This window comes from Equus quagga, chromosome 7 (genome assembly GCF_021613505.1).
Source record: "Equus quagga isolate Etosha38 chromosome 7, UCLA_HA_Equagga_1.0, whole genome shotgun sequence".
In the NCBI taxonomy this organism is placed as follows: domain Eukaryota; kingdom Metazoa; phylum Chordata; class Mammalia; order Perissodactyla; family Equidae; genus Equus; species Equus quagga.
Genome location: NC_060273.1, coordinates 33,433,445 through 33,444,469, shown reverse-complemented (window position 1 = coordinate 33,444,469; position 11,025 = coordinate 33,433,445). Strand labels below are relative to the sequence as shown.

At 66.4% G+C, this 11,025-nt stretch overlaps 1 protein-coding gene across 1 annotated transcript; it reads right to left on the bottom strand.

Moving 5' to 3' along the window:
* Positions 1–1,462: 1,462 nt before the first annotated feature.
* FSCN1 (fascin actin-bundling protein 1) lies at positions 1,463–9,879 on the bottom strand. The gene is made up of 5 exons (XM_046668552.1): positions 9,001–9,879; positions 2,795–2,951; positions 2,589–2,710; positions 2,188–2,355; positions 1,463–1,727 (listed from the first exon to the last, which is right to left on the bottom strand). The coding sequence occupies exons 1-5, from the start codon at positions 9,830–9,832 to the stop codon at positions 1,525–1,527; spliced, it is 1,482 nt and encodes a 493-aa protein (XP_046524508.1). The 5' UTR covers positions 9,833–9,879; the 3' UTR covers positions 1,463–1,524.
* Between the last annotated feature and the right edge of the window lie 1,146 nt (positions 9,880–11,025).

The window sequence follows — 11,025 nt, the reverse complement described above, 5'->3', positions numbered from 1 at the left end:
GGTAGTCCATCCAGCTGACTCCTTCCAGGGCCTGGACCAGTCCTTGGTGGCCACCCGGCTGGCACATCTCAACCCCAGGAGGACCCTTGCCCGGTTTGGGGGCTGTGGATGGAGGCACACAAGGAAGAAGGCAGCCCAGGGCCCCCGACCTTCAAGTTCTAGTCGAGGCGCACCTGCAGAGGCAGGAGGAGGAAGCGCCTTCTGCTGCCTCAATCTCTACCCGCTAATCACGCAGGCGGGTGGTACCCAGGCCGCCCAAGGGCGCCCCAGCTCGAGGCCTCACTGACACTGGAGGCGCAACATCGAGGGACCACAAAATCAGCCACCTCCACACCACGGAGCTCCCACTACGTGCCTGGGACACCGGGGGCCCCTGGCAGGTCCCTGGGGGGAACAAGGCTCCACCCCCTGTAGGCCCTCCTTCCTCCTGGAGGTGTCCAGGCTGCTGAGACCACCCATCGGAGCCTCGGGCCCACCCTCCGCGCCCACCTTCGTCCGCCAGACACACACAGGCTGCCTCAGGCTGCAGACTTGCGTTATTTTATTTTGCTCTTTCCAGTCTGAAGCTACTATCATGGGCGTTTAGAGTTATACAAATGACACTTACAAAAAATAAAAGACCAGGACACCCAGAGTGAGATGCATGGCAGAGACGACCTGGCGGTGGCGGGGAGGAGGGGGAGCTGGCGGGGGCAGGACTGGGGGTCCGGGCGGGGGGGGGCCCCAGAGGGTGAGGCCCGGCTTCATCCCACCCCAGGAGTCCAGTCAGAGAAGTCCAGTCAGACGAGGAGCACCGATCACACCGGGGGCTCCAGCTGAGGCGGCGGGGGGCCCAGCACCACCAGGGGGCACACAGGCCTGGGACCGGGGTGGGCAGAGGGACAGGGGCTCCCTGGGGAGGTGGGGGCAGGTTCCCGATTCAGGGAGGCACCCACCTGCCGCACCCCTATTGGGTAGAGGGGGCACCGAGGCCCAGAGATGCCATCTGGAGACCCCCGACAAGCCCCCTTGAAGACCACACTGGGCTACACCCAGGCTTGCCAGGGGCGCCTCCAGCTGTAATGTTCCACTAAGAAAAAATACTGATTTGGTCATTTTCTGCTTCCAGTCAGGCCAGGGTGAAGGAGAGAGAGGCAGGGCCCCGGACCACGTGGGCCATGTGGGGATAGGGCAGCGACAGGCATGCTCCAGGTCCCGGCCACCCTGTGTGGCTTCCCTGTGGCCGTGGGCCAGGGCATGTGCCCGGCTCCTGGGTTGGGGGGGCCTCTCGGGAGGGGGCAGGGGGATTCCAGTTACACACCCCGCCTCACCCAGGGGCTCGGGGAGGCCTCATGGCCCCCCGCTTCTCCTCGGCCACTCGGGGGAAATAAGGCTCAGAGCTGTCTGAGGTCAGAAGAGGTGCCAGCCTCGCCCACAGCAGAGAAGAGAGGACAGAGGGAGCTGGGGTCCCTCGGAGGCCCGGCCGCCCGGGGAGCCCACCTGGCAGGGAGCGAGCGGGGCCGGGCGGCCGGGTGGGCAGCGGGCCTAGTACTCCCACAGCGTGGCGGGCTCCACGGCCTCGGCGCAGGCCTTCAGGACCCCCGCATGGTCCCCCTTTAGGTAGCGCCCGCCCACCTTGATGGCCACCTTGTTGTAGTCGCAGAACTCGAAGAAGAAGTCTACGGGGGTGTCGCTGCTGCTGGTGACGGAAGAGTCGCTGCCAACCATCCAGTACTTGCCCGTGGAGTCTGGGGGGCGACAGTCCGTCACAGCCCGGCCCGGCCCCGCTCCCCACCCAGCCATCAGGGCTCCAGACCGGGGAAGGGGTCCGTTCCACCCACCCGGGCCTTCCGTCCATGCTGGATGGGTCCCCACCCCCAGTCCTTGGTGTCGTATCTCAGGTGTGTGACGCCTCCCCTGCCGACCCCTTCTCGAGTCCCATCTCCCTCTCTGCCCGCCTCCCCGTGCCCCTTCTCTGGCTCTGTCTGTGGTGGGCAGGGAAATCTCCCTCACTTCCAGACAAGAGGGGCAGGGGCTGCCCCCAGCCCAGAGCCTGGACGGCCACAGGACGGCTGTCCCAAGGGGGACTGGAATGGCCCAGGTCAAGCCACAGGGTGGCCAGACTGAGAGGGACGGGCGGTTCCCTCTCTGTGCCCCAACACCGGTCCCTGGGCCCCACTTGGCAGCCGCCCTCGAGGGGGAACCTGCCTCTGATGTTGTAGGCGCCGTCGTTGAACTCCAGCTGGAAGACATCATAGCTGGAGCGATTGGCATCCAGGGTGCCTGTGACCTTGCGGCAGCCGATGAAGCCATGCTCCCCGCGGAGCACAATGATGGGGCGGTTGATCAGCTTCATGAGGAAGAGCTCAGAGTCCCCTGTCCCGGGAGGGGCAGAAGCAGTAAGCCTCATGGGGGTGGGGCTGGGACGCCCAGGGTGACCCAGAGAGGGAGAGCAGGAGCCTGCGGTCACACAGCACACCAGCCCTAGGGTGAGGCTGGGCAGGGCCGGTTTAGGGGGGAACGCCCAGCATCAGGTGGACCTCAGCTGAGTGACCTGTGGGTGGACCCTCCAGAGAACCAGGATTCAGGGTGCACCCACAGGGGGGTACCTGCTGTTTCCACCGACGCGGCCAGCTGCCCATTCTTCTTGGCCGTCACGAACTTGCCATTGGAGGCACGCAGCGTGATCCGCCGGTCACGCCACTCGATGTCAAAGTAGCAGCTGGCGTTCCTGAGGGTAGTGGGATGGGGTTAGATGGGACCAGACAGGCCCCCAGGCCAGGGTCCCACAGGAAGGGCCGGCCTCGACACTCACTTGGTGGAAGCGGTGGACTGCACGCCCCCGGTGGCCGTCAGCGTCCAGTACTTGCCCGTGTGGGTGCGGAAGGCGCACTTTTTGGTGTCGCGGTCGATCTCCAGCTGGAAGGTCTCCTGGTCGGTCTCTTCGTCCTGATTGGCCGACAGGTCCATCCCTGCGGGGAGAGCCTCCAGCTGGCACGGGGACCCCACGCCCCCGCCCCGTTCCGGCCAACCCCCCTCGGCCCCACATCAGAGGGCAGAAGCCAGGACCCCTGGGCACAGGAGGCAGGGACCACGGCCGCAACCCCCGTCTTCACATCTCTCTCTCGGATCCTAGGAGCAATACCTTCCAACAAACCCACAGCAAAAGACGTTCCAGAACCAACCGGAAGAATCTCAACGCGGCCCAGGACAGGTATCAAGGCTTAATTACTCTCCGTCACATTGTGGTGATGTAAGAAAATGGCCTCATTTTTCAGAGATGCAGACGGAAATATTTTGAGATGAAACACCCTGAGGTCAGGGGTTTGCTTCAAATATAACCAAAAAGCGATGAATCATGGGGCAGATGGGGCTGGCGTGGCAGGATATGGCACCTGGGGGGGTTGGCATATGCGGCTCCTGGTACCCTGCCTGCTTCTGTACGCGTGTCAAGTGAAAAGAGAACAGCACGCGCTCCTCTCAGGAAATAGGGAAAATTCACAAAAGCACAAAAACGCAGTCAGCTGTGCCCCCCCGCCCCAGGCCCACCGCACCCAGACCGCCCTCCCACCTTCGTGCAGTGTCCTTTGGCCCTGAGCACGTGCAGGCTGGCGACCGGCCCAGCATCTCTCCCCTGCATCATCTGATGGGACGGGGCTGGTCCCCTGGCCCGCGCGCACACTCTGCAGCCCAGTCCACAGCCTCTGCGGCCACATCGTTTGGACACCCGTGTGGACTCCTCCAGCTAAAGGGGGATCTTTGGTTCCAAGAGACCCACGTTCCCCGGCACCCCGGGGTGACTGCCAGGGCTCGGGCCTGTCGGGAACAGTGGGTGGGTCACTGTTCGGGCCTCGAGGCCTTTAGGAAGCCGGGGCCACAGTGGCGGGTGACGGGCATCCCTTCAGATGAGGAGGTGGAGGCTGGCAGGCGGGAGCTGGGGTCTGAGCTGCCCCCAGGGCCCTCCTCCAGGGCCCAGACTTAGATCCACCCACTCGAGAGCTGGATGGTGCCAACTCCGTCGTAACCCATGACATGTCCATGTCAGGGCCACGGGGACCACCTTCACCCCCACTTTACAAGAGAGACTGAGACAGAACAGCAACGTGTCCTTGGTCAACGTCACCCAGAAAGGAAGTAAGGGGTCCCGGTGGCTCTCAGAAGGGGAGGTGGGCAGACTCAAGCCTCCTGCCACGCCCTCCCACCTCTGCCTTTTCCTCCTCTCTGTGGACTGGCAGACGTGGCCTCTCTGGGTCGCCCAGGGCCCTGAACCAGACCCTCACGGAACCCCTCGGCTCAACCCTCCAGGCCCACCAGGCCCCTCACCCCGATGTTGGGGATCTGCTGACCTCCTGGGACCCAGGGGTTGAGCTGGATCCACCATCACGCCCCAGTAAAGCACCGGGTGTGGACAGGAGTCAACAGGGGCTGGGCCTACCGGGCGCCCAAGCCATCACCTGGAAGGGGACCAACCTAAGGCTGTGGCCGGCAGCAACACTTGCAGCTGGGGTCCCTCCTTGCTCAGACCTCGCCCAGCAGGCCGCAGTCCTGCCACCCCCACACCCCACCTCCGCTCTGCAGAAACCGGCCCTGAGGGCCCCAGCCTGCAGGCCACAGGGCGCCACCTGCCCACTGTGTGGCTAGCCCGCCGATGGGAAGGAAGGGGGCAGACAAGAGGAACAGCCCCTCTGGGCGCACCCCAGCAGCAGAGACAGAGGGGCTCCCAGAAAGGGGGGCAAAGCAGACCCGGAACGGAAGTCAAATCCCTAGGACAGCCTCATCCTGGGGTTCAGAGAGCCCGTCTCAATGCAGCCTTGCAGACAAACAAGGTGCTTCCCAGCCTGGCTGACAACAAACGCAGGAAGCTCCTCCATGACACTGGGGTCACGGTGCCCTGGGCTCTGTGCGGATGTGGACAATCCTCCCGGCAGCAGCCCCACGACACCGTCACTAACATCCTCTTCCCGCAGAGGAACAAAGGCAGGCCGACCCCCCCCCCGCCCCCCCCCCCCGTGGTCATTACATGCCCAGGGCCACACCACCACCACCATCTGCTCACTTCCTCAGACTTCGTGAGCCTGGTTGTGTCCAGTCCTGGAAGCGCTTTGATGACAAGGCCAAGGCCGGCCAATGGGATTCCTAGAGTGGGGCCAGGCACCCTTGGGCGAGTGTCTTCTCCTCCCTCAGCCTCAGTTTCCCTCTCTGCCTGTCCAAAGGGCCCAGTCTCTCCATTCTGCCAGGAGATTTGGAAGGATTTAGGAGCCTGGTGCCAAGGAGACACCAGATCTTCCGACCCCAACAGGCAGGGGTAGGGGTGGGGGAGGAGACCCCCGCCACCATCCAGCGCGGCCCCTCCCGGCTCCAGGGCCCTTCCTACACGGGAAGGGCCCCTCTTGGCCCTGGAACCTCAAATCAGAGCTGGGTTGCTATGGGAACGGGGTTTTTTCAGGATCTTTCCTTTCATGAACAGCAGCACAGAAAACCTGAGTCACAGAACATGTGGGGGCTCAACGGAGCCCACGGGCGCATCTCCCACTTCCCTCCGGGGAGTCCTAGTGAGCCCCCTGGGCCCCCGCCTGGCCCCCTCCACCATAGCTTTCCCGTCTCCAGTCTCAAACATTCTCACGCCTCCCCGTCTAACCCCCTTCCCGGGTCCCCACCCACTCCGTCCTCAGCAGTTCTCAAGTCCCCCTGGTTTGTTCGAAAGAGGGAGTCCCCACCACCCCGACTCAGTTTAGAGGGGAGCCTGGAAGCATCTGTGTCGTCCCCCCCATTTTTCCAGTCAGCTCTTGCCACTTCCTGACGGCTTCAAATCCCGCACAAGCCATTCCCGGGGCCTGAAATGCCCTGCCTCGCCGGGAGAACTCCTACACATCCTGCAAAGCCCAACTCGACCAGGCCTTCCTCAGCCAGCCACCCCTCGCCTTTGAGCTGCTGGGACAGAGCACTTCCTGAGCACGGGATCCCCAGGGCACAGCTGGACAGAGGCAAGGAGGCCATGGGTCCAAGTGAGAAATGCCGGCAGGCCCTGCCCAATCCGCATCCTCACCCCGAGAGGTGCTCACAGCTGCACTGCTCCCCAACACCTGCACCGGATGTGAACCACCTGCCTGGTCACATCAGCTCTTAAGCAGCAGGACCCCACTCACGGGGTGGGGGTGGGGGGGCCGACCCTGTCTCTAACGGTGCCTGTGACGGAGGGCCTCCTCCCAGAGATAAAGCCTGGCTGAGAGAACCTGCCCAAGGCAGCCCCTAAGAGATGGGGAAACTGAGGCAGGAGAGCAGGCTGCAGCTTCAGCAGGGAGCGCCCCACCCCCACCGGGGCCCGGCGTGTGCAGGCGCGGGGATGATTCACACCCCGCAGCCGCCTCAGCACTGACCCTCCTCCTTCCCGGCTGGCGTTTCCCAACATGTGCCGGAAGCTCGGCCGCCGCCTCGCTGCCACGCAGGCCCGTCCAAAATGGCCCCTGCAGACACGCCCCCCCGCCCCCCATGCTGGCTGGGGGTCCTGCGGTCATCCTCCATCCCACCGGCAAGATTCGGGGTCAGCTAACGTGAGAACGAGATGGGGACCCCAAGACCCTAGGTCAATGGAGCCCCAATCTCCGCCCCCCGGAGCCCCCTCCCCCAGCTCCCCCTTCCTTTAAAGTCACAGATGAGCCAGCACGTCTCTGGGCCCAATTTCCAGCTCCTCCCGCGCCGTGAGCCTGAATCACACCCTGACGCCCCGCAAGCTTTACCAGGAAGGAGGCATCTGCCCAGGCTCGCTGGGGGCTGCCAAGAACACCCCCAGGCACTCTCTGCGCCTTCCGGGCCCCAACAGTTACAGACAGAGCCACCTGCCCCCACCACGTCTTCCCCAGGGGAGGTGCTGGACACAGCCCAACAAGCATGCAGCATATCTGAGTCAAGGAGCACCCAACACGGGCCCTGTGACCCTGCTGGCTGCTCCGGTCCCAAGTTCCCAGCCACAATGGGCATTCTCCTCCATCCTGCCTCGGGGCCTTTGCACAAGCTGCGCCCTGTGCCTGCAACACCTGTCCGCACACCTGATGCATGCTACCTTCCATTCATCCTTCGGGTCAGCGCAAGCGTTCTCAGGAAAGGACCCCCTTCCATCTAATCTGGGGCCCTGATATATTTCCTGGACCCCCAGGCCTTTTCTCAACACCTCTGGGATATTGCTCCTGTCCGACTGAGAGCACCAGCTCCAACAGGGAAGGGCCCAGGACACGCCCATTTGTCCACAACTCAGGTCTCAGCCTGTCTCACTTGCTAAGGGCTCAATGTTTGGGGCACAGGTGGGGAGCCCTGCCCCACCCAGGACTGTGTGAGGCCTACTGCACCCTGGAAGCCGGGAGGCATCAGGCGGTTCAGGTAAGAGCCCATTCTGGAGTCAAACGACCCCGTTCTGCATGCTGCTTATTTGCTATGTGACCTTGGGCTCATGGCTTCACCTCTCTGGACCTAAACCTGTCCATCTGTAAGATGGACAGGATACCGCCCGCCTCAGCCAGCAAACTCAGGCACCAAACTGCCGGTACCCCACCCGGGGCCTCCACTCCCGCAGCCACGGGGCTGCGCCCCCCTCCGCAGAGCCCAGGCAGGAGAACGGCCATGTGGAGGGAGCCCTTCCTCCATGGAAGGAGGCCCCTGACTGGGCTCCCATCCAGCCACCTCCAGAGGCTGGGATCCAGCTTCCCATCCAGGGGAGCGAGACCCCCGCAAGTCCTCCAGCGGGGCCTGCGGCAGCCAAGAATCAACTGCCTTCGCCAACGCAGGGGCGCAGGCGCCAGAAGGAAGCGCAGCCGCCTGGGGAGAGAACCAAGAAGGGAAAAAGGGGGGCTCGCTTCTGGCGCGCAGGCCGGGAGGAAATGGCCAGGCCAGCGGGAGGCCGGAGCGAGGACGCATCGAGTTGCGGCCAATTGTTCCCGGAGGGAGCCTCGGGGCGGGGTCGCTCCACGGCAGGGGCTTCCCAGTGGAGCCGGGCTGGGGTCCCCAGGGGCGCGCGCGGCCGCCCTCGACGCGCGCAGGGCAGCGCCCGGCCTGGAGGCGCGCGGCGGGCGCTGGGCGGGGAGCCTGGCCGGCCGCCATCCGCGCCACGCCGTCCCCGGGCCGGGGCGCGAGGAGAGAGCCGCCTCCTGGGGAGGCTCCGGACCCGGGCGCGGGACCGGGGACGGCGCGCGGGGGGGGGTGGGGGGGGTCCTCAGCGGGGGGACCCGCAGCAAGCCCATCCCCTCCCCCGCCCCGCCGCATCTGGTTTTCCCATCTGCAGAGAGTGAGCAGGACAAAGGGGGCGAGGGAGGGCCCTGTCGCGGAGCCCGTCCCCCTGCTCACAAAGGCCGCGGCCCCGAGCGCTGGGCAGGCGCGGGAGGAGGGGCTGGGGGGGGAAGGGCAGACAGTCGGGGCGCCCCCCCGACCCCCGGCAGAGGCCGACCCCTCCCGGCAGCGAGAGGGGGTGGGGAAAGGCCCGGAGAGCAGGGAGGTGGAAGCGCATCCCGCGGAGATCAAACGCTCCCCTCTCCCGGCCGCGAAATGCGGTCGCAGGGGGTGGGGGCGCGCCCCGCGCCTGTTGCGACCCCCGCCTCCGCCCTTGAGCTAAAGGCCGCTGGCGGGGGGAGGGGCACGAGGAAACCGGCGAGAGGGGCGTCTCCAAAGGACTGGGCTCCCGGATGCAAGGGATCAGCGCGCGTGGGGAGAGCCTACATTGGGCTGGGGGTTCGGAGGGTGGCACACAGGGCGATGCCTTACGGGGGCCTGGGGAGCCTCAACCCGAGGCCGGGTGGGGGTTGCGCAGCGACGCCCAAGGATGGGCAGCGCCCCACCCCTCGCCCCCTCCTCCGGGAGGCGAGCGCACGTCCCGCGGCCGGGCTAAACGGCCTGCGCGCCCAGCAGGGGCGCACCGGGCGTCGCTCGGGCTGGCAGCGGCGCCGCGGGCGAGAAAGGGCGGGAGGCTGGAGGGACGGGGGTGGGGGTGCGCTTTGTGCGGCAGTCGGAGAGGCGGGGGGCGGCGTCCCCACTCACCCTGGCGCGTGGACACGTTCCTCTCGTTGGCCGCCTGCAGCACGACCTGGGCGCAGCTCTGCTCCAGGGCGAAGAGCTCGTCCTTGCCCACCTTGGTGGCCTTGCCGGCCTTGAGCGTGCCGCTGGGCCCCGACGGCGCCAGGTAGCGGCCCTCGCAGTCGCGGAAGGCCACCTTGCCGGAGCGGAACTCGAGCGTGTAGCCGGTGGCGGGCTCGGGGCGCGCCACCAGGCGCCCGTCGTGGCGCAGGAAGCGGTGGTCGGCCGTCTGCACGCTGTAGCGCTGGTCCTGGAAGGCCAGCGTGATGAGTGAGTCGACCCCCCAGGGCACGTCGCGGTCCACGGCGATCTCATCGGCCGGTCGCGCGCTCAGGTGCGCGTAGCGCTTGCGGGTCAGGCTGTAGATGTTGACCTGCGGGTGCATGGCGATGTGCACGCTCCACTTCTCGGCCGGCGACACGCTCTGCGCGAAGCACGACAGGCGGTCCTCGGTGCCGCCGAAGTAGCGCCGGTGCGCCTCGGACTGCAGGGACCAGCGGCCGTCGTCGTGCGCCACGATCAGGAAGCGGCAGTCGGCGCCGGGCGTCTCGCGCTCGCAGGTCACGTTGCCATCCTTGTCGGCCGCCAGGTAGCGGCCCAGGTGGCTGCGCAGGCACACGGCCGCGCTGCCCGCCTCGTCGGGCGGCTGCTCCAGCGTCCAGATCTGCTTCTTCTTCAGGCTGCTGGCCGACGCGTTCACCTTGAACCCGAACGCCTCGGCCGTCAGGTACTTGTTGCTGCAGTTGATCAGGCCGAACTGGATCTGCACCGCCTCGGCCGTGCCGTTGGCGGGCATGGTGGCGGCGGCGCCCCGCTCCTTTGTTCGGCTCGGCGCCCGCGACCCCCGCGCTCCCTCCGCTGCGCTCCACAAAGCCGGCCCGCCGCGCCCGCGCCTTTATAGGCGGGGTGACGTCAGCGCGCGGCCACGCCCCCGCGCGCTCGCCCCGCCCCCGCCGGGGAAGGGAGGGGAGGGGGCGCGGGGGGCGCCTGGGGCGCCTCTGCAGCCGCCGACGCCTCCCACCCAAGGCCGGGGTCCCCCTGCCGCGGGGCCGCAGCCTGAGGAGCCACCCAGAGCTCGGACCCCTCGGAGAACCGCCCCTCTCCCCAGGCCCAGCCCGGGGGAGGGAGGGACCAGCCAGATTTGAGGTTGTGACAGAGACCAGAGGGACCACAGAGCATGCGGGTGCTGCGCGCAGGCTGCTCGGAGGAGGGGGCCCCCGCGAGGGCCTGTTGGCCCAAGGAGGGGGTGCAGGTCAGGAGCTGGGAGGGGGTCTGCAGCCCCCAACTCACCCAGCCTGGGCCTTGCAGCCTGGCTCTCCAGAGCAGGGGCTGTGGTTCCCTGAGGCTTCCCGCCCTCCCAGGACACTGCCCTGAAGGCCACGGGGCCCCCTCCCTGTGGCCAGGCTCCCAGACCCGCTGGCCCACTTTGGTGTCCGTGGTAATGGCCGAGACAAGTGACCAGCGGTCCTGTTCTGGGGATGGGGATGCAGACGTCACAGTGTTCTGATCTATGGGCAGTGGGGTGAGCAGTGCGCCCTTTTCCCGGTGGCAGCTCGGGGCAGCGCAGCCCGCAGGACGCAGCCGGGGTCTCGGCTCTAGGCCAGCGTGCCTGCCACTTTATACCCCCAGGTCCTGACTTCACAGAGCGCCGCAGGAAGGGTGACGCAGCCGTCCCCCTTCAAGACCCCAGCTCTTCATCCTCCTCCAGCAAAGGGGACATTCCCTACAGACGCCCACCCCACCCCAGGCAAGGCACACTTCCCTTTTCTGAGCCTCTGCGAAGGCTGACACTTTTGCTGGGACATTCCCCACATGCCAGACAGGCCCCTGGAATGCCAGCGTGACCACAGGCTGCCCACAAGGTCCAGGGGCCAAAGGCAGAGAACCACAAGGCCAAAGGGCACTGGGCTGGCTCCGGGGTGGTACGTCTGTCTCTGTGCCTCCCCTCAGGAAGTCCCCTCTAGGGATTTTTATCTTCCCTGGGGATGG